The sequence below is a fragment of the Camelus ferus genome, chromosome 2 (assembly GCF_009834535.1).
Source record: "Camelus ferus isolate YT-003-E chromosome 2, BCGSAC_Cfer_1.0, whole genome shotgun sequence".
Taxonomy (NCBI): domain Eukaryota; kingdom Metazoa; phylum Chordata; class Mammalia; order Artiodactyla; family Camelidae; genus Camelus; species Camelus ferus.
The window spans coordinates 43,768,262-43,791,942 of record NC_045697.1 but is presented as its reverse complement, the minus strand read 5'-3'; the positions used below and the strand labels follow the sequence as shown (position 1 = coordinate 43,791,942).

Genomic DNA, 23,681 nt, shown 5'->3' with positions numbered 1-23,681 from the left:
TATTCTGTTTCTACCAAGTCACGCTGGTCTCGGCTCTCCCACCTTTGAGGGTGGGAGCCTCTTCAGAGCTCAGCCCACAGTCAGGCTTAGGAAGTTTCTGATTGGGCTGTTGGTGAGTTACCTCTGGGAAGAAGGCAAACTGAAAAGATGCTCCTTTCGGAGTCTAGATTGCTGTCACTGGCATTTAAGTTCTCTCCATGTTCTCGAATTGCAAATGTGAAAAAAAGAAAAACACCACCATATCTGGTTGCCGTCATGGGAAACCAGATCTCTGCCATCTGATTTTATTTGCTTAGGCTTCTCTGAAATACTGTAGAGGTGTGGGCCCTGATTCTCCTACTCCAAGGTCAGTGCTTCTTTTCATTACATCATTCCTCTCAGTTTATTTCGGGACAGACTTTTCTCCCATCCCTACTCTGCTGCTTTTAAAAAATGTAAACTGCTTTATTTTCTTTTTGTGCACTCTCACCTCTGCAAAATTAGCATCTGCTAATCAAACTACTCCACGTCATGGCTGGCTGACCATAGGCAAATCGCTGAATCTCCCTAAGCCTGGATCTCTTCATTAAAAAAAAAAAAATGGGGACAATAATAGTATTAACCTCACAGTTTTGCAGCCAAGACTAAATTAGTACCTAGGCGGTGCTTAGAACAGGGCCTGGCCCCTGACGACGGCTCAGTTAGTGTCGGCTAGCTTATGATCCTCTCCTTAGTACCTCAGCTTTCACCTGCTCAGATCTTGCCATCTTTGCCCAAGCAGCTTCACTTTTGAGGAACTGAAATACAACTGTGCCCATCTCACCCCCCTCGCTCCTGTGACAGATGGTAAGTCCCGTGCTGTTGTTTGAGATGGAAGCTAAATGTTTTGTCTTCTGAGATGGCCAGGTCACTTTAGGCACTGTGCCAACTGTCCTGGGGAGATGGACCCTCAGACTCTTAATTCAGAAGCTCGGTCTTAGATGAGAAGGGGAGGGAGCTCCAGTCTTTAAGGTCTCAGCTGGGAATAGTGTGTCTGTGCCTGCAGATGCCTCTGGGGAGCAGGCAAGGAAGACAGCTGGGAAGGGACCTGGAATGGTCAGGAGCCAGCCCTGGAAAGAAGCCTGCATGAACAGGAATGCACTATGTTTTGCAAACCAAAAAAACCAAAAAACCAAAAAAACAGTTTTGTTTATTACATGCTATGCTCTTTTGGTTTTCATCCTCCTCCAGCCTTTAACAAAAAGGTGGAGGCTGGGAGAGTTGGTGGGAGGGAGGCGAGAAAGAGTGCTATGGGAACGTAAGAGACATGTTTAAGAAGAGACAAAGTTATTACCCTGGTTAAATTGCAAACTGGAGGTTCCCAGTGTGTGTGCGGCGGTGGGTAGAGGGGTGAGGGTGCTAGTGAGTTGGTTAGCTTGACTTCAGGGTGATCAGGCCTGAACCTCAAAAGTCATACTGTAGGTATTTTCTTTTGGACCTATTTCTCCAGGAGGGGATCGCCAGCTGTTCTTCCTTGGGGAGGAGAAGGGTATATACTCTGGCTACTGCAGCATAAAAGGACTTAGTTCTCATATTTTAGTAAATGGTCATTCAATTAATCTTTCTGTTTGCAGTAAGACACTTCACACTCTCTCTTCCCCTATCACTGCCCTCCATCCCATCCTAAGCTAGGCCTGGGGTCCTCAGATATGGCACCTTGTAGTTCAGTGTTTCTCCAGAGTAATCTTTCTGTCTCCCAACCAACTGCTGCCTGGTATCAGCTCACTATCCCCAAGGGGAAGGACAAAAAGTGAGACCGCTGTCTCACCAGGAAATTCCTTCTCTCTTACCACATGGGGAAAGATAGAGGTTAACTATTTCTGCATGAAAAACACAGACAACTGATGAATGCCTAGCAAATATTCACCAATTTCCAGGAATAAGCAATTAACTTAAATTTTGAGCATTGTCCAGCACTGTGCTAAGTACTTCTCATTAAATGCTCATACAGTCCTACAAGATGGTTTTAGAAGTCCCATTCTGCAGGGAAAGAAATCAAGGCTTTGAGTTGTCAAGCAGCCTCTAAAAACTAAGCCACCCAGTTTTGGCAGAGTTGGGAACCAAGGGTGGTCTGGCTGCAAGTTTCATAACCATGAAACTGTCTGCTTTTATTTGCATCATGAATGACTGAACTGAGCAATGGCAGCTGAAAGTGTGGGCACAGGAAGGACAGCCTGCAGGTGTTTGGCAATGACAGAATTCCCAGTTGTCTGGGTTGGCTGAGGTGTGGCGGTCTCTGGAGGCTCTCGTGACCCAGATGAGTGGCCTAGATGACCTGGGTCGGTCCTGCAGCTCCCTATCTTGGGATCAGCCTGCACTCACAGGCAGGGGCCAGTGAATCTGCACTAAGTTCAGTTTTTCTCAGGTAAGAAAAAAATTACAGCTTATAAAGCAGTGCCACCTTTTACAGCCTTATCTGGAAGAGACAGCTTTTTAAGGCTCTGAAGTCACTGCAGTAGTGTCCTGGGTCTCATGGATGTGATATTAAAAACATTTTTAAAGAGTGTAATATGGGAAATCTCTGTACCTTGTGCTCAGTATTGCCATGAACCTAAAACTGCTCTTTAAAAGTTAATTTTAATTTGACACACATTGTAAAATGACTATAACTCAATAAAAAATGTTTTTTAAAAGTTTTCTTAAAAATTGTATATATATAATTATATTAATTATATATATTAATATATATATATATATATATATATATATATATATATATATATATATATATATATATATATATATGGAATAAATAAGCTTATTCTCCTTTGAGGCTTTTTCCGTCTATCTTTTTTTGTTGTTGTTGTAACTTTCCTAACAGAGTTTAGGAGACTGAAGCCTGGTGCACAATGTTACTGTCCTGCGCTGCCCAGCAAATCCAGGCGTTCACAGCCCTCCAAGCCAAGACCCCTCCTTCTGGCGAGTTGCTGGGGCAGGTGGGACTTTCTTTCTTCAACTTCGCCCTATTACCGAGCCCTTAGTTGGCGCTCAGGCAACACTTGCTGAATGAATGAAGGCGAGAAAGAGCGGTTTAAGGGCGGCTGCAGGGGGGCGGGGTGGGGCGGATGGAGAAAGAAAGAGAAAGAGAAAGAGAGAGAGAGAAAGAGAGAGAGAGAGAGAGAGAGAGAGATTTAAAAAAGGGGAGAGGCACTGGGGACTGGCATGGATGGCAGGAGGGCAGGAGAGGGGACAGGCACCCGCAGGCCGGCACTTACCCCAGGAAGGTGAGGAACCGCGGGTCCGTGGCCAGGTTGGCGTCGATGGTGAAGGACAAGAACGCGGGACTCACCAGGTGCACCGGCCGCTCGGTGGAGAAGTCCAGCTCCACGACGTCCTCAGCTGGCGCGGGTCCCGCCAGGGCGCCCGGGGAGCAGGGACCGAGCGGCCCCAGGAGCAGCAGCAGCGGCGGCGGCAGCAGAGGCAGCCGTGGCTTCCTGCGCAGCAGCATCTCGGGCGCACCCGGTTGTCCCACTCGCGAGCGGCCGCGCAGCGACAGTCGAGACCTCGCGCATTTCCTCCTGGCCGGCCACGGCGTCCTTTTCTCCTTTCCTCCACTCTCTCACTCCTCCTCACCCCTCCCACAGCGCCCTGTATCCCTCCCACTCTTGCCCGGCATCCCTCCCACTGCTCCCTCTCCTCCCCGCTCCGCCTCCCGCCACTTCCTTGCATGCTTTCCCCTCGGTGGCGGTCACGTCCACTTACGAAATCACCCACACCCATTTGAAGGGTGCAGACATGGCCAGGATCCAAGCGCCCAGGAGGCCTGGGAAGGGAGGCCCGGGGAGGGAGGCCTGGGAGGAGCGCCGGGCATCCTGGATCCGGCTTCCTGAAGCTTACTGTCCAGTGAGCCCTGGTGAGGACGCCAGCAGTTCCCTCTTCCAGGTCCCCGCCGGTGGCGCCAGGTCTTCTGACCCTCAACTAAAACCTCCAGTGAGCATTCATCGCTTCCCCTCCTCATCTGGTTTCGGAACACTTGCCTGTCACTTGAGCCTGCCAAAAGCTGATTAACCATGTGTTCTCTGGCCAGAGAGCTGTTTCCCAGACATCTTACTTTGGCCTGAAAAAAAAAACAAAAAAAAACAAAAAAACAAAAACTGACCTGGGCAATAGCTAACCTACAGCTAGAAAGAGGTCAACTCCAAAATTTCTTATCAGTTTCTCATGAAAACAATATTTAGCACAGCTTTAAAGTATTAGATCCTCCAACATCTGAAACCCAGGACATGAAGCCTTTATACAAGTGAGGGGTAATAACCATCCCTTGAATTTGGAGCCTTTGCCAAATTTCCCCTCTGTACATTTATGTTTAGCTGTTGGCCAAACTTCTCTTCAGTTTTCCTTTGATGCCTACATTGATATGTAATTATAACAAGCACCATGCACTTAGGGCTCACTATATGCCTGATACCACAAGGGGTGCTCTGCCTGTATTGGCTTTCATTCCCACAACACTGATATGTGGGTATTATCCTCACTTTACATGTGAGAACCCAAACTCTGAGACACTGACTTGTTCAAGTGTTAGAATCAGGATGGGAAGGCAGTTACACAACCCAGAGCAGATGGGCAGCCTGTCTCAGCTGAAATGTAACTTCCTCAAAGAAGCTTTGCCTGAATCTCCAGACAGCTGAATTCCCCCATGACACACACTCTTACAGCATCCTGAACTTGCTAGAACTTACCACATTGTTAGTATTGTATTGCTCCATGTTGGCCTCACCTGCTCGGTTATAAACTCTGTGGAAGCAGAGATGGGGTTTGCCTTGTTTGCTGCACTCACCGAAGCTCACGGCTCTATGCTTGGCACTTAATAGGAATCCAATGAATGTTGAGTAAGCAAACAACACCAAAACCCTTAGAATTTTCTGCTTAGATTGCACCACCACTAAAGCAATAAATAAAAATGGATTGTTTTGAAATTTATATCTAATTTGCGTAGATCTGTCTATTCTTGAGCAATTAAAAAGTTAAATGTATATTTAATCAGGGAAGGTTACAGTTTGGAGATTTTATGTGTATGTATCAGTTACTATTTTGTAACCTGAATCAGGTTTATAACCTACAATTGTACATAAGAAAAAAATTCACATATAAACACCAAGCTCCCAGGAGATCATATGGCAGCAGATATGGAGGTGGAAGAACAGATGCCTGGGTTCTTTTTCTGCCTTTGTCATAACATTGCTCCTATATCCCACCCCACCCCACTCATGCTCCTGTTGTCTTGGGGCAGAAGTCACACCACTTTCTCTGGAATACTTGGGTGATTTAAAAATTTGATCTTTGCAAGTTTTCTAGACAGTGAGTCCTTGTGACATTCTGAGATGTGGGCCAGTGTGGTCCACATGCAAGTTACTAATATGGGAACTGGGCAAACATAAATGAGGAAGTGAAGAAAAACGACTTGCATAAATGATGGTCGATGATCTGTTGGTTGAGATCAAATGAGTTCCTGGCTCCTGGATCCAAGTTAGTTTGATCCCCTACACCAGGTAAGAGTGAAGAACATAAGATAATATGCAGGCACATAGGAGAGAGGAATACACGGTAATATTAATAGAGCTTGTCATTTCAGAGACACTTTATAATTAGACAACTTATATTTTTACGGCAAGTTCCAGCTTATACACATCCCAGCTAGAGCCCTTCTACATGCACCCCAGCCCTGCAATGTGGAAGGGTGTGGAAACTTGTGCCAGTTTTCCAACTTTCCAGAGCCTCAGTTTCCTCACTTGGAAACTGGGTGTAATAATGCATATTTCACAGTGCTTCTTTTGAGGCTCAATTAACCTAATATATGTAACACATCTAGCTCCATAAGCAATATGAAATATATGTTCAACAGGTGAGTTATTATTATGTTATCATTATTATTACTCATTTAATCTTCACAATAATCTTGTAATTTAGACTCGGCTTTTTGATTCCAAGTTCAGCATTTTTCCACTCTATCACCCAGATTTGGTGACTCACAAATTATGTGACGATAATGATTTAGAACTAAAAAATCTTCAAATGAACGGGGGACCAGTTCATGTGAATCATTTAATAATTATGAAGTGGTATCATTTCCACGTGGCTTTTGGGTTGATTTTCAGTAGTGGCATTGGGTTTTTAGGGACTCACAGAAGGTTTACCAGGTCAACAAATATAAACACTTCTAAAACAAAAGCTGATTTCAGGGCATCTTCAGAAAATAATAATCTTTTCACCTGTCTGTCTAGAAAATTAAGATTTTCCTAATGTAAAAATCCCTAAGAGAATGTAGTTGGGTGTAGCCATTATGAAAAACAGTATGGAGATTCCTTAAAAAACCAAAAATAGACTTACCATATGATCCAGCAATTCCACTCCTGGGCATATATCCTGAGGGAACTCTAATTCGGAAAGATACATGCACCCCAATATTCTTAGCAGCACTGTATACAATAGTCAAGACATGGAAACAACCTAAATGTCCATGGAAAGATGACTGCATAAAGAAGCTATGGTATATTTATACAATGGAATATTATTCAGCTATAAAAAAGAATAAAATAATGCCATTTGCAGCAACATGGATGGACCTAGAGATCATCATTCTAAGTGAAGTAAGCCAGAAAGAGAAAGAAAAACACCATATAATATCATTCATATGTGGAATCTAAAAAAAGAAAAAAACACTAATGAACTCATCTACAAAACAGAAGCAGACTCACAGACATAATAAACAATCTTATGGTTACCAGGGGGAAAAGGGGTGGGAAGGGATAAATTGGGAGTTTTGTTGTGTTTTGTTTTTTATCTATTTTATATATAGTTCTTAGTATTTGCAAACCTCAAATTCCTTCTATATATCATAGGGAACTATATTCAATACTTGCAGTAACCTATAATTTAAAAAAATAAATAAAAGTCACACAAAAGTAAAGTTGCAGGTGTGGCAGTTGCTCCAAAGATGATCGTGTTGCTGAACACGTATATATTGGAGGATCTCCGCTATGCACTCTCCAAATTCCTGACTTTCAGAATCCATGAACATAATAAAATTGTTCTTGATTTGTATCACAAAGTTTGGGATAATCTGTTACACAGCAATAGATAAATGTAACAGAGATACTTCATGCTATTTATTTACTTTTGTGTATATTTGAAATTGTCCATAATAAAAAGTTTTTAAAAGGTTTTATGGACACTTAAAAAAAGAATACTAAAAATACACCATCAGGTTGTCTATAAAGCAAGGTGCAATGAGGGATTTTACAATGGTTTTAGCTCTCTGGGGACAGAATTCTCCTTACAGCATGGTTAATGTTCAGACTCCCTGATCATATTCATACAGCCTGTGAGGAAGTCAGAGACTGTCTAGATGAGTTTTCTTGTATTAAATTGGAGAGAAGAGTGTATGGTGAGAGAGCTGGTAGGGGAGACTCCAATGTCCAGAGTGAAAGGGTCAAATTAGGGTAAATTACAGCTTCTAGGTAGATTTCTTTATTTTGTGTGCAGAGAAGAAGCCAAACCCTTATTTCTTCTTCATGGATATTGGGATTGTAAAATAAAATTCTTATTTTATGGCAAAACAAGAAAAATTTAAGCATATAAAGTTTTCTCTGTCCTTTGGCCTCCTTTCTCCCTGCTACTGTGCATTGTGTATCTGCATGATGCCTCGAGCAAACCTCCCCATCAGCAGAAATACCTGCTCAGCCATGAAGAGCAACAGTCTCCTGGCATCAACAAGACAACTCCTTAAAAGATAACATTCCTTCTTGATCCTGTATGGGGTCACGATGAACTTAGATCTGGATTTTGTAAACTGTCAATGATAATGTCATTTAATGTACAGCCCTCTGTCTCAAAAAACTTATTTAGCTGTGCCTTGACTTCTAAGAGCTTTCTAAGATGTTCTTCCCGGGTTATAATCCTCAAATCTGGCTCAAACAAAATTTTCCACTTCTTTCTTAGATTGACTATTAATTTTTCATCGACAGGATTATGGCCAATCTTTTCCTTCATCATTGATTAATTTCCCAGGAATCCTGCACAACAGGCTGGTCAACCAAGTTACAGACCTTTGTATCTCCCTTTCCTTCTTTTTGTTACCTGTGCTTCGTGAGGGAGTAGGTGTTCTCTTTTTCCAAAATGGAAATAACTTTATTTCTGTTTCTAAAATGATTTCAAGTTCTTTAAAAAAAAAAACTGGTGTATGTAGAAGAAGTTCAAATGTCTTTTAGTGAATAAATGTAAACAAATGTGGTATATACATACAATGAAATATCATTGTCTTAAAAAAGAAGGAAATCCTGTCATATGCTACAACAGAGATGAGCCTTGGGGATATTATGCTAAGTAAATAAGCCAATCACCAAAAAAAAAAAAAGACTCCACTTACATGAGTTTCCTAGACTAGTCAGCTTCATAGACACAGGAAGTAGAATGGCAGCTGCCAGTGACTGGGGGTTAGGGGTGTGAGGAGTTGTTGTCTAATGAGTATAGAGTTTCAAGTTTGCAAGATGTAAAAGATCTGGAGATCTGGTTTGTAGCAATGTGAACACACTTAGCTCTACTGGGTTGTATACTTGAAGAGGTTGAGATGGTGAATTTTATCTTATGTGTTTTTTACTGCAATAAAAATGTTTTAGGGGGAAGGCAGAGCTCAGTGGTAGAGTGTGCGCTTAGCATGCACGAGATCCTGGGTTCAATCCCCAGTACCTCCATTAAAATAAATGAACAAACCTAATTAACTCCCTACCCTAAAATAATTAATTAATTGAAAAATTAAAAAGTGAAAGAATGTTGAAAAAATGTTTTAAATTAATATATTAAGAAAAGGAATAAAGAAAATAAATATTATTATCGTATAGCCTAGAAATAATTAGCATTAATTGACATGCATCCTTCTATACATTTTCCCCATGGTTATACACACACACATTTATTTTAATTAAATATGGGATTACAGCATACTCAGCTAACAATAAAGAGGATACCTTTCATTCAATAAATATGTTTTCATGCTCCACTTCAGTGGCAGCAGAGTTTTCTGCCTTATCAGGTGTTTGGCAGAATAAAACTTTGGCAGTGGTTCTCATAGTTTTTGGTCTTGGGACCCTTTTACACAATTAAAAATTATTGGCATCCCAAGTAATTTTCTGTGGGTTATATCTGTGATATTTAAAAGTACTAGATATTAAAACTGAGAAATTTAAAGGATTTATTTATTTAAAAATGACTATAATAAACACACTTAATACCAATGTAAATATCACTATTGTGAAAAATAAGTCTATTTTCTAAAACAAAACAATTAGTAAGAAGGATGGCATTGTTTTCTATTTCTGCAAATCCTTTCCTGTCTGGCTTAATAGAAGACTGCTGGATTCTTATCTCATCTTCTGCAATCAGTCTGTTACAACATCATCTACTGAGCTTCTGGAAAACTGTACTGTTCTTTCAAGAGAAAATGAAAATGAAAAGAGCAAATAACATCTTACTATTATTATGAAAAGAACTTTGACCTTGCAGATCCCCTTCAAGAATGTCCAGGACCCTTTGTGGACTGTGGACCACATTTTAAGAACTGCTGTTTTATATATATTATTATATGTCCTTTTCAAAAACTTTTCTTTAAATTTCAGCTTTATTGAGGTATAATTGACAAAACTGTATGATATTTAAAGTGCACATCATGGTGATTTGATATATGTATGCATTGTGAAAGAATTCCTCTCCTAGTTAATTATCTCTCACTTCACAAATTATTTTGTGTGTGTGTGTGTGTGTGTGTGTGAGAGAGAGAGAGAGAGAGAGAGAGAACATTTAAATTCTACTCTCTAAGTAAATTTCCAGTACATAATACAATGTTATCAACTATAGTCTTGTTTTATATTAGATCCTCAGACTTTATTTATCGTATAGTTGAAAGTTTGTACACTTTTACCAACCTATGTTTTTATTTTGGTTTTTTTTTTTCTTTCTAGTCTTCCCTATAGAACAAATACCCAGCCAGGCTCATTTCCTCAGGGGAGGAATGTGACAAAGCCAAAAAAAAAAAGGTGTTTATTTCCAAAAGCCTAAACCTAAATTCGTTAAGGAGATTCTGTGAGGTGAATCAGAGGTAACATGTCACCATATAACATGTTGCATCAAAGGTTTATAGCATCTATTTATCACCTATCATCAATTTATATTTTGTTTTTTATTTTTTAAAAGGGTCTTTGATATATGTTGGTAGAATAAACCAACCAATAAACTTAAAGTTGTGTAAATTGGTCATTTTTTTTCTATTATTTTATCGTAAAAGTTGCAAATATATGGAAAAGTTGAAAGACTCATACAGTGAATACCCATAGAGTAACCACTTAAATTCTACAATTAACATTTTGCTGTTTATTCTAACCATATCTCTATCCTATCCATCAATCCATTATATTTTTAACTGAGATACAATTCTCATATCATAAATACATCCTTCAGTTGTTTTTGATATATTCACAAGGATGTGCAACCATTACTATTTAATTCTAGAACATTTTCATCACCCCAAAAAGAAATCCTATAGCCATTAAGCAGTCACTCTACATTGCCATCTACTTCTTGTCTCTATGGATTTGCCTATTCTGGGCATTTCATACAAAAAGAATCATACAATGCGTAGCCTTTTGTGTCTGGCTTTTTCTTCCATGTTGTGGTATGACTCAATACATTGTTCCTTTTTATGACTGAATAATACTCCATTGTATGGATATACCACCTGTATTTGTCCATCTATTGGTTGACAGACATTTGTGTTTTTTCAATTTTTGGCTATTATATATAATGCTTCTGTGAACATTCATGCACAAGTTTTTGTGTGGACATGTTTTCAATTCTCTTGGGTAGATATGTATAATAATATATATCTATTATATATATTAGGAGTGGAATTGCTGAGTCATATGATAACTCTACATTTAACATTTTAAAAAATGTTTTTCCATGATGACTCTACCATATTACATTCCCACCAGCAATACATGAGGGTTCTAATTTCTCCACATTCTTGCAAACACTTATTATTGTCTGTCTTTTTTATTACAGTTATTCTAGTTGGTGTGAAGTGATACTTTATTGTGGTTTTGACTTGCATTTCTCTAAAGAAAAAGGATGCTGAACATATTTTCGTGTTCTTATTAGCCATTTGTATATTTTCTTTGGAGAAATGACTATTTAAATCCTCTGCCCATCATCTTATTTTTTTGATATTGCAATGTAAGCCACAGAAAGTGTTACTCTTAAAGACTTCAACATGCATGTTACCACCTATAGTTCAATGTTTGTTTGTGGTTCTTTCTGTTTTGGGGTAAAATTTACATACAGTGTGTTAAAAACAAGACAACAGGCCCAAAATGAAGTCACTTATGCTAAGTTTCATGTTGCTAAACAGACAGATACAGTTTCAGCATATCCTAGAAATGGAATCTTAAATCAGTCAGTCAGGAATCACTGGATCAGCACTAGTTAAATAATCAGCCTGAGAGACACTTGCCATCCCCTAAAGCAAAGTGACCTTGCAGTAACCAACCTGCTTTTTTGCCAAGTATAACTTTTTTGTTCCTGCTCCCTTCTGCCTATAGAAGTCTCTCATTTGGTACAGCTCCTCAGAGTTCTTTTCTATCTGCCAGATGGCACTCTGCCTGATTCATGAATCATTGAATAAAGCCAGTAAGATCTTTAAAATTTACTCCATTGAATTTTGTTTTTTAACAAGTAAAATGCACAAATCCTATGTGTAACATTGGATGAGTTTTGACAAATGTGTGAACCCAAAACTCTATCACTCCAGAAAGTTCCCTCAAACTCTTTCCCAATAAATCCCTGTTCCCATCCCCAAAGGCGAAACTGTTCAGAATTTTTTCACCATATATTAGTTTAGCCTGCTGCAAAACAAAACAAAACAAAACAAACAAACAAAAAACTACTACTAGAACCATATATTATATACTCTTGTGTAATACTCTCACTCAGCATAATGTTTTTTGAATTAATTCACACTGTTGTATCAGAATTCATTCTTTTTTCTTTCCTCAGTAGTTTTCATTGTATGAATATATCACAGCTTGTTTATCTATTTTTCTATCGATGGGCATTTTAGATTGTTGCCAATTTTGGGATATTATGAATAAAGCTGCTTAGAACATTCTTATCTGTCTTTTTATGGATATACATTTTCATTTCTCTAGAGTAAATAGCCAGGAGTGGAATTGCTGGGTCATAGGGTCGTTATGAAACTGCCCCAAATTTTTCCCCAGTGACTGTAACATTTCACACTCTTATAAACAATGAATGGGAGTCCTGGTTGTTCCACACCTTCACCGACATTCACTGTTGTCAGTTTTAACAATCATAGCCATTATATGCCCAAATAGGGCGTATACTTCTGTCTCACTGTGGTTTCAATTTTCATTGCTCTGATGACTAATGAGGTTCTTTATGTGCTTAATTTGCCATCTGAACAACTTCCTTTATGAAATGACTGTCCAAAATGTTGTTAACTGTATATAGCATTTGAACATACGTAAGAGTCATATGCCCTTCAAGATAGTAAAAATAAAAAAAGAATGCAAAATTCTGAGAATTCAGGAACTTAAATACCTGAAGAGCCAGAGAAATACAAGATGCACTGGCATGAGGGGCCCCATCTAGATGGGGTGTCAGAACCCTGTAGACTGATTTTAAGAATTATGGCCTGATAGATAGAACTCACACCCAGGAAAGTAAAGGGGGCTAAGTGGCCAGGGTCACATTATGACTTTTTTTTTTTCTTCTTCTTTTTTTTTTTTTAGTCACATTATGACTTTGATAGGCCCTGGGTATTTTTGCCTTTGAGGTAAAAAAATATTAAAAATTGTATTTTACTACTGCATTAATATAAAGATGAATACACTCCAAGCTTGATTTGGTATTATATATTCGCTACTGTGAATATTATATTAATATTTTTCTTCTGATTTTAAAAGAAATTAGAATATATTCATGGGAACCTAAAAGTATCATAGGTCCCAGACAGTGTGCCACTCTGCTTAATGGAAAAGTCAGCCCTGTTATTCACCACCCCTGCTTAAATGATGGCATAAAAACTGTAACGACTATAGAAGGGAGGGGAACCAAGGTCAAGGTTGTGAGAAAAGCTGACCGGGCTGAAAATTCTGGTTGTTCTGCAACCTTTCAAGCCTCTGAGAAGGTAATTCCCAAAGAGTGTGGAATGACATCATCTTTTCCTTGGTGGGTGAGCATCTCTCAACCTCAGAAAGCATTAAGGATGGGAGTGTTTAGGGAAAATACACCTATACATGAATGTCTTTGGGCTAAAGAAACTGTGCATATTTGATATTTAGATATTTAAGAGAATTTGGCCTATTTTCATAATATTTTTGGGTTGATATTTCTCAGTTAAATGTCTAACTGAGAAATTGATTCAGCTCCTGATTTTAAGTTGAGTTGTTATAAGTTTAATTTATTAGATTTTAAAGTACCTAAGAATATGGGAGGGTTTTATTGGTTTTATTTGTTTAAGCAGTACTCGAAGGGTAAATCAAATATGTTAAAAGTATAAATGTCATTGGAAATATTTAAGGGAACTCCTTTTAAAAATCTACCTTTAAGGTGAATGTTAAAATTGCCTAGATTTATAAAGAGAATTATATTTTAAAAACTGTGACTTCTTCAAAGATTAAGAAATAATCAGGTTTTAAATAATGGAAATACTCATTTTTAGAAATAAAATAACTTTCTGTGCTTAGAAACTACCCATGAGGACGTTAAACAAAAATTGTGTTGATAGTCTATACTCCCACAGTGGAGGAAACTTGCTTTAGGGAAGTGGTGAGAGCAGGTTGTATAGAGAGGGGGTGCCAGGAACCCAGTGAGGACAGGGGCCTGCTCCTCCTTCCAGACCTCCTATTTGCCGTCTTGGGACTCTTCCCCAAGCTCAGGCATGTACCTATGGAAGCTCATGCCCTAGATCCTGACAGCCCAATGTCAAAGCCCCGTGTCAATCAATTTGCTATGGTCATCTTCCTACAAAGCACACTTCAAATCTTCACATCAGTACCTGAGCTCTCAAATATGACTTACACTTTTGCCCAGATTCTGTTTTGCATTATTTATCTGGCTATTTATTCCACCCAGATTCTTCTTGGTATTCCCTGGGTGCAAATTAGAGCTTTTAGAAACAGCTTCAAATTTTTCAGTCACTAGTGTCTTATTTACCCTCACTAATCAGAACAATAATTCCTTAAATGGTGCCCTGGTGGCCTAAATAAATGGATGTCCCTTCCAAATGGCCTAATTTGCATGCCGAGCATGATTTAGCCACCCAGCAACATCTAGGATTCTATTTTTAATTATCTCATTAGTTAACTTTCTAGTTACTTTGATAACTATTCTCAGAGTAGCCATGTCATACTGCTTGTATAAGGGAAATACTAAAGCCACAGAGTTAATGTGGGTTATTTTAAGTTGCTGCAAGTGATTACACATTCATATACAAAGAGTATAATTTTTAAAACGTGGAGCATGGATACTCCTATATGCAAGCAGTTTAAGAGTTATATCAATTTCACACTAAAGTTACAAAATCTTTGTTCCCTGGGATATTGTCAGGCATATACTATGGCGTGTTTGCTTACTCCCATCTGTCCACAAAGTTGATTCTGTGCAGTGAATTCCTACTCTGTGATGCCCATGCTTTCCTGCCACAGTTGACTGACCGACCAGGGATGGAACTGCAATCTGAACTTAGTCATTCCTTTCTGGGAAATTAAGACTTAGAGATCCGGGAGGGTGACCCCTGGTCTGCAAGTGGGAGGCCCTCTGAACAGGGATCTGAAGCTACTGCTGTGGGGCAGCCGTCCTGTACCACACACCTGTAGAGCCTAAGGGGCCTGTCTGCAGAGAGGCGCTGAGACAGACACAGAGACAGAGAGATGAGACAGAGAAGTAGATGTGCTGAGAAAGCAAAGGTAGATACACCTTAGATAGCCTGGGAGAGAGACAGAGCAGCTATCTGAGAGCTTTCTGGTTCCTGGTTCCATGTTTTGTGAACCTGACGGCACATCCTGTCCTTGGAATCTATGGAGGGACCTTGCATTTTATAATAAACCCTCTTATTCAGTTTATGTTTACTTTGCTTGTGTTTCTCTTACTTGTAACCCAAAGAACTTTAATTTTTTTTAAAATGGAGGTACTGGGGATTGAACCCATGACCTTGTGCATGCTAAGCATATGCTGTACTGCTGAGTTATACACCCCCACGAAAAGCATGCGGGTGAGTTTTTTTTTTTTTCTAGTTTCGTTTTTTTGGGAGGGGTGTAGGTAATTAGATTTTTTTTTAATGGAGGACTGGGGATTGAATCCACGACCTTGATCATACGCTGTACCACTGAACTATCCTCCACCCTGCCCCCCAAGAACTTTGACTAAGAACAAAAGGACACTTACTAGCTAGTAGTCACAGAATCTGAATTTTTTTTTTAATTGAACTTATTTAGGAGAAAAGTAATGCAATCTTGAATGAAAGAGGTGCCGTGGTCGAAACAGTTTTATCAGATTCTACTGTGTTAGGATTTTCATTCCCAGCTAAAAGCAAATAAAGCACACGGTAAGCTCAACCTAAAACACCCAAGTGAACATGCACAGAAATAAGCACATTGGCATTTTTCCCTTGATTTCCTCAGAAACGTTTACTTTCCAGTGGAGATGTGTGAGTTCTGTAAAATAGCTCAGTTCAGATCTTTTAACAGACATTTGATAGGCATGTGATAGACAGACTGTGCCAGTACTGGGGACACAAGAGGAATAAGATCGGTCCCTTGCCTCTAGAGGAGTGTCCTACACACAGGGAACGTCAGTAAGTGTAAGTTCCCTCCCTCCCCCTTCTCTGCTGTCGGCTCTATGGGGAGGTGGAGCGAGATCACCAGGATCAGCTGGCTGATCAGGTCTAGACAGGCCACCCTCCTTGAGTCTTATCTACAGAAAAGCCCTGAGCAGGACACCTGGGTTCCAGGCTGGACTTGGCCACAACTGACACAGCTCTGTGCAGCCTTCTCCTAAGCCAGTTTTCCTGTTCATTTCCACAACTGTAAATGGGCAATGGGAGACTGAAAGGGCTCCCGTGGGTGGATCGCTCAGGATTCAGTTGTGGGAAACAGATACCACTTCACATATCCTATGCAGAAAGGGATTTCTGAAAAGATAATTAAGCACTTACGAAATTGCTGCAGGGACTAGGCTGGGCCTCTGCTATGAGTCTCAAAAACGTATTGCAGGACAGGCCCACCTGCTGTAGAAAACCCCTGGGCGGTTCTTGCCAGAGGAAGACAGCTTCACAGCAGGAAGATGGCCTTCACCTCGCTTCTGCCTGCGAAATAACAACAACAAAGATTATAATTAAGCTAACATCGATTGAAACTAACCATGTGCCAGGCTAAGGAATTTATATAATTTAACTCACTTCGTTCTCATAACAACCCTATGAGGTAGATGCTATCATTATTTCTTGTTTTACAGACAAGGAACAGGAGGTAAAGAGAGCGCAAGAATCATTACCATGTATAAAATAGATAAATAACAAGGACCTACTGTGTAGCACAGGAAACTATGTTCAAGTTCCTGTCATAACATATAATGGAAAAGAATCTGAAAACAAAAAAATGTATATTTCTGTATATGTATAACTGAGTCACTTTACTGTACACCTGAAACTAACATTGCAAATCAACTTCACTTAAAAAATTTTTTTAAGTCTCTAATAAATAATTACAACTGCATTAAAAAAGACAATCTGGCAGTTTTCAGTCTATCCCATTTATATTTATGAATATAATAAAAATTGATCCTAAACCTGTCACAAAAGAGAGAGAGAGAGTAAGCACCTCCGGGTCACGCAGGTAGTAAGGAGCTCCAGAGGTGTGCCTGCGTCTTATGGTGTCTTCTGCTTCATGTCTAGGACCCTCGCTGCAAGGCAGTCTGGGAAGCAAAGCGTGGTTTTGGTTTTCCCACCTCTGCAGCTTTCAAGGGCAAACAAGGGAGTCAGGATGCCCTTGCATGGCTGTGCACCGTATCCATCCCTGTGAGACGGGGCTGACCACGGCAAAAGCGCTTCAGCAACAGATGCAAATAGATTCAATGCACCTAATCTGCTTTGTCATCTGTTCCCCTAAGATTAGCTCGCCACAGAACCCTATCAAAGCAATACAGACAGCTTTGAGGTTGCGTCTGACACACATTCCTGTTTGAAGAAGGCTTCAATTAGTTTATTGCTTGTGCTTATTTCACTGATAAAAAAAACTACAACTTTAAGTTTGGGGTTTCAGATTTACTCATTTTTGGCAACAGATGAAGTGTTTTTCTCTAAAAACAAGCAGACCAACTCGAAATAATGATTACAAGCTCATTGGGTGTCAGCAATTCTTCATTTTTTAAGGACCCAACTCAAATGTCATCTCTTTCATAAGAATTTCCATTCTGGCTTTGGGTACTTTAGTTTATGAACTGCATTCTCTTCTGTAAAAGATCTGCATACGTCTCCATTTGTTTGCTAGGGCTGTCGTGAAGAAGTCCCACAGACTGGGTGGCTTAAACACAGAAATGTATTTTCTCACTGTCCTGGAGGTTAGAAGTCTGAGGTCAAGGTGTTGACAGGCTGGTTTCTACGGAGGCTTCTCTCCTTGGCTTGTGGACGGCCGTCTTCGCCCTGTGTCTTCAGGTGGTCCTGGATTGAGAGCCATCCTAACAGCCTCATTTTACCTTAGCTACCTCTTTAAAGGCCCCATCTCCAAATACAGTCATATTCTGAGGTACTGGGTGGTTGGGGCTTCAACATATGAGTTTAGGGGAACACAATTCATCCCATAACAAATCCTTTGCCAACTAAATTATTTTGCCCCCAGAATTTCTCATAACAAATACACTTTTCCCGAATCTAACTTTATTTTAACATACAAGTTAAAATTTTTTTAATGTAGTCAATTAGCCCATTTTTCCTTTAATTCTTCAATTACAGCTTCTTAATTTTTGTTCTATTTATATAAGTTAAAGTACCTTGAGCTTATTTTGGTGATACTCAGATGAGAACCTAAATCATTTTTGTTTCTCTAAATTTTTTTATTTCTCTAAATTTTAAATTAATTATCTCAACATCACCTTCTGAATATGCTTTTCTTTATTCATTTGATATGTGATGATGTGTCCTTTATAAAGTTGTATTTTTTCTGTAACTCTTGCTTTGCCCGCAAGACCCATGTAGGTTCAGACCATCACCAGCATGAATGGTAAAACATTTCTTTATGTTTTCACTTGGGTCGTCCCTCAGTCTGCCTGGAGGTGGCGTAGGGTGCTCACTTGCAAATCTACTTCCCTCCTTGCTCTGGTCTCCTCTGGTGTCCTCCAGATTCTTTCTTTTTTCTTTTTTCTTTTTTTTTTACTGAGGTGTAGTTGATTTACAATGTTGTTAGTTACTGATGTACAGCAAAGTGATTCAGATATATATATATATATATATATATATATATATATATATATATATATATATATATATAATGTATTTTGATTCTTTTCCATTATAGGTTATTACAAGGTATTGAATATAGTTCCCTGTGCTAGACAGTAGGGCCTTGTTGTTTATCTATTTTATATACAGTAGTGTGTATCTGCTAATCCTAAACTCCTGGCTTATCCCTCCCTCCCTCCCACTTTGGTAACAGTAAGTTTGTTTTCTATGTCTGTGAGTCTGCTTCTGTTTTGTAAATAAGTTCACTTGTATTTTTTTTTTAGATTCCACATAAAAGGATATCATATGATATTTCAGACTCCATTTGGCTTCACTCCTAGCTTTGGGGGCTGATGAAATCATTTGCCCTTTGCATCTGAGACAGGTAAGGTATATTTTTCTCATCATCCTGGAGGACAATGGATCCTTACATCTTTCAGAGTTCTGACCAGTATGGAGGTTTGAAAGAGTTGTTCTATTGAATGGAAGAGGGAGTTGGTCAGAGAAATGTAGTCTGATTTCTGGGCAGGGCTGAGCCCATTTGAAGTTGGTAATCATGAATTTATGGTGGAAACCAGCAGCTCCATCGTGTGAATCTCCTCAGTAGGGACCAGAGGGATTTGAATTCCTTTGTGAGGGGAGTGAAAACAAGTAGAGAGGAGAGGTGTACATCAGAGGAGAGATGGAGAAAGTGGAAGATATTAGCTTTGGACAAGAGAGAAAACACTTCACCTTCTCAGAGGAGGGGGGAAGGAAAGGGAGTGTGTGAGTGTGTGGGGGGGGGGCAGGGGCGTGTGCAGGAATCCCTGCCTGCCGTGTCACAGTGCCCGCCCTCTGATGGGGGAGAGGAAATGGGAGGACACCCCTCCCACCCCTCTGCAACCAGGGTGGGGCCATGTTGTTCCAGGCTACCTCAACCTGATGCTCATCTGGGGCTTTGAATCTGGAACCAGCTGTTGTTCATGGCAACTGCAGTGATGCTCTGTTGAGATGGCAGCAGTGTCGGGTGTCATGTGTCCCTCCCAACTGTCATGGCTCGAAGATGGCTTCATGCACTTTCTTTTTTATTCCCTGGAACTGCCTTGGTTCTAGCTAATTTTCCAAGTCTAGTCCTCAGGCCTCAAGCCAATACTGTTTACCCCCACTGTCCTTCTGTCATAATAGTCAGTGTCAGTTTCTGTCACCTGCAACCGAGAACACTATTGCTTGGGAGTGGGCTTTGGAACGAAGCACAAGTTTTCATCTCAGCCCTGGTACTAGCTTTGCAGCCTTAAGTAAAATACTTAAGCATTCTAAGCTCCAGTTTCTCTCATTTTGTGAAATAAGAATATATACTTACAGAGTTGTTAGAATCAAATGAAACAGTAAGTATAAATTATCCTCAAAAATACCTGCATTTTGGTAACATCTTGATGAGGAACAGTTATTCTTTTACAATGTGCTTTTATGTGAATAATCTCATGTGACCTTCACACAAGACAGGGTAGAAATCTCCATTGTACAGATTAGGAAACTGAGGTTCAGAGATGTAAGGTGACAACCTCGAGCTCACACAAGGAGTGAGTAAATCTGGGGTTTGAGCCCAGGTTTTCTGATGTGTCGTCGTTATCTAAGAGCCCCAGCTGCAGGCTTGTAGACAGAGAGGAGAGTTTCACTGGGTGTTCACGGAAACCTTTGGGGAAAGGTAATTTGGGGGCAGGAATTTGGAAACTACAACCAGTAAGTTGTGTTTCGATCCGATGATCATAGTGACGAGGAGGGAGTGGGGACAGTCTGGTGTACACCAGCTCAAAGGGGAAAGAGGCTCAAACAGAAAATACGAAGTAGTGCAGAGAGAAGAGAATCAGCATCTTTATGGAGCCCAAGAATAAACAAGAGCACGGGATGGACTGACAGAATCAGGGATTTCAAAGAAGTCGAACAGGAAGAAGACTAAGAACGGGCCATTTTATGAAGCGCCAGAGAAGTCACTGATACCCAAAGACTCCACAGTGGTCCCCAGTCTACTCACTAGACTTACCTGTATCATCAAAGCAACAAACATTTTAAAGCATTTGTTTCATTCACAAAAGTAGACATAAATACATAGAATAAGATCAGTGACTTCCTTCACTAAATATAATATATTATGGTTTTCACTAATTACCAGTAATCTTTCAAATGGTAATGGTCCCAGAAATGGAAGAATATAAGAATAATAATTTCTTAAATCATCCCATTTGCTGAATTTTAGTACATTTTTCTATTGATCTTTGGAAAAAATGAATAGCTTTTCTGATACATGTAAGTGCACAATTAAAACATTAAAAAAAATCCAGCAAGCCAGGTAATGTAAATCTATTTCCCAATATATAGGAATAGGAAGTATATGTTACCAGTGGGCAGTTTGGGGTCTTCTGTTTGCATGGTTGAGGAGTATAATGAGCTCTGTGCCTGTTAGCTTCACTCAGCTCTGAAGTTGTAAGTTCAGGCTGAGCACATCACTTGGAATTGACCTCGGAGGTCAATCAACAAGACAACATAATGGAAAAATACCTTATCTGGTGCTTTGCACAGTCTCCTCTGTATCTTCGGGTGATAATAATAACACTGTGTTCCCTTTATGACAATGAAAGAGATATTATTTGGAAAATATAATGTTATTCTATTTTCTTTTGCTAATTTTTTGAAAATCTATTTTCAAATCTATTTTAGTATAAAATATAAATTAATATGAATATATTTTTATGAGAAAGTATTACTACCATGTTTCCACCATCAACATTTATGACCTTTGGTTTTGTTTAAGGCCAAAAGAGACCTTTTAAGGGTGTCTACTTTGACACCCTTAAAACAGACTCCAGGGCGGTGGGTACAGCTCGGTGGCAGGGTGCATGCTTAGCATGAACGAGTTCCTGGCTTTAATCCCCAGTACCTTCATTAAATAAATAAACAAACAAACAAATAGACTCCAGGAAAGTCACCAGCAGCATAGCCTTTGAGACCAAACCCAACAAACAGAACGTCATTGTTTTCCTCAGTACAGTTCAAGCAGGCATCACTGCTAGGACAGGTGTCTGGCAGCATTTGGCTGTTGGCTTCAGCCCTATTCCTTCCAGCACCTCCAAAGGGCACAGGTTTCAGGGCTGCGCAAAATGGGTTTTCTTATACTGTTCATCGTGCCACTTCTGTCCCCGTCAGTGGCTCAGAGCCTCCTGGTGGTGTGAGGACTGTGGCACGTACCCAGCCAGCCTCGCCCTACCGGCCGGAGCGAAAGAGAGAGGTGAATCTGGGGATAAGTATTATAAACACTCAAAAAGAATGGAGGAAAAGAAGAAAAGCCAAGGAAGGTTTAGTGTCCAAACATGGTCTTAGTGTGTGCACCAGTTACCGACTTATTGCCGATCAAGCTCAAAATCCACTCTGTGATCAGCTCGGTGATGACAGGCTAGACCCTTGCATCACTCCTTTGCAGAGAACACTTTGTTCGACTCTTTCACTAGAAGGCACCTCAGGGGGAAGGGGCTGCTCCTGGCTGTGGTTCTTCCCGATTATTTCCCCCAGATACACACGTCTGCCTACCCAGACAGAAGCAGTGCAGGACCACAGCAGGCTCCCTGGAGTGGAGCTGCCGCCCGAAAACATGATGCGAGAGGATGGTCGTGTCCCAGGTCTCAAGCAAGTCCCAGGGGACGTGCCCCATCAAGTGAGGGTCCTTGGCTTCTTGCAGGAAAGAATTCAAGAGCGAGCCATAGTAAAGTGAAAACAGGTTTATTTAGAGAGATACACACTGGAAGTCAGATCTTCTGCCATTTGGCTTAGTAGGTTCTAACCAGTTTGTTGTATCCTCAATGGCTGTCATTCTTCTAATGGTGGCGCCCTTTTTCCTTCCTCCTGTCTCCGAGGTGGCCGGGATATGTGTGTGTGTGTGTTGGGGTTTGTGTGTGTGTGTGTGTGTGTGTGTGATCCAATCCCCTAGTTGCTGGGAGTGGGGGCTGATAACATCCCACACTTGCTGCCTTTGCTAGAGAATGGCCCTTGGCCACAGCTGTGCTGCCCTGGAGGCTCTCCCATGCTCTTGCCCGTCCCTGAGTTGTCCAGTGACTGACTGATGAATGATGGAACAAACAGCCTCAAAAGGACTAATTCTGTGTTGCAATCTGTGCTCCCAAGCTTCTCCGTGGGATTAGACCGAGCCGGGCTTCAGTGGAGACCACGTGCTTGCCTCATTCTATTCCCCTTTCCTGCCCTGTGTCTCTTGAGAGCTCTCCCCCAATAAAGCAATTGAACACCTCCAGTTCTGTTTCTGGAGAACCCACCCAAAGACCCACCCCCAAAGGGAGGTCAGCCTGAAACAATTCATAGCCCAGAAGATCTGAACAGGAGAGAGTTGCCCTGAGGGCAGAGTCATTCAAAGAGGAAACTGAGCCAAGGGACCTAGGACCCCAGCCCTGCTCCTTATCCCAGACTCAGCAATTGCAATTTACTCCTCCTTGGCTGGGGAGGAGTGAGTGAGGGGTGGAGAAGATCAGATAGTCAGGAGCGTTGGAATTTCAGAGCTCCCTCCTTCCATGCAAAGAGGAGACCCAGTATGGGAAAGAAGCATCACCACCAACGTCATCAAATGACTTTTTTAGATATTGCACTATTGTATTTGTTTCCTAGGGCTGTGGAACTCAGGGCCACAACTGTGTGGCTTAAACCAACAGAAATGTGTTCTCACATTTCTGGGGCTAGAAGTCTGAACTCAAGGAGTAGCTGGGCCATCCTTGGCTTGAGGACGCATGACTCCCGTCTCTGCCTCCACCGTGACATTCTCGCCCTGTATCTTCACATCATCTTCTTATGAGGACATCAGTGACACAGGACGTAGGGCCCAGCCTCCTCCACTATCACCTCATCTTAACTAGTTACTTCTGCAACAGCCTATTTCCAGAGAAGGTCACATTGTGAGGTGCTGCGGTTAAGACTTCAGCACATCTTTTTAGAGGACACAGTTCAATCCATAACAACTGTATAGGTCAAGATACATGTGAGGACCGGATTCAGCCAGAAGGCTGACAGCCAGCTGGCTGATGCAGATGTTCCTCCTCCGTGTTTCTCCAGCACCTGCCTCTACCTGTGTGCACAGTACCTGTCCCTAGCGCAGCACCTGTTTGTTCCTTGCACAGCAATCAGC

At 40.7% G+C, this 23,681-nt stretch overlaps 2 protein-coding genes and 1 long non-coding RNA gene across 3 annotated transcripts in view; 1 reads left to right on the top strand and 2 right to left on the bottom strand.

Moving 5' to 3' along the window:
- HPSE (heparanase) overlaps positions 1 to 3,642 on the bottom strand; it is a 31,177-nt gene extending 27,535 nt beyond the window's left edge. Inside the window, exon 1 of the mRNA XM_014564123.2 lies at positions 3,234 to 3,642. Within this exon, the coding sequence (XP_014419609.2) occupies positions 3,234 to 3,466 (233 nt within the window). The 5' untranslated portion in view covers positions 3,467 to 3,642. The remainder of the gene's footprint in view (positions 1 to 3,233) is intronic.
- LOC116669357 lies at positions 233 to 23,254 on the top strand. Its single transcript, XR_004326756.1, has 3 exons — positions 233 to 318; positions 15,629 to 15,634; positions 23,243 to 23,254. It is a non-coding gene; the product is annotated as an uncharacterized LOC116669357 (long non-coding RNA).
- The window catches only part of HELQ (helicase, POLQ like), a 49,746-nt gene continuing 42,334 nt past the window's right edge, over positions 16,270 to 23,681 (bottom strand). Inside the window, exon 20 of the mRNA XM_032499001.1 lies at positions 16,270 to 16,393. Coding sequence (XP_032354892.1) covers positions 16,285 to 16,393 — 109 coding nt within the window. The 3' untranslated portion in view covers positions 16,270 to 16,284. The remainder of the gene's footprint in view (positions 16,394 to 23,681) is intronic.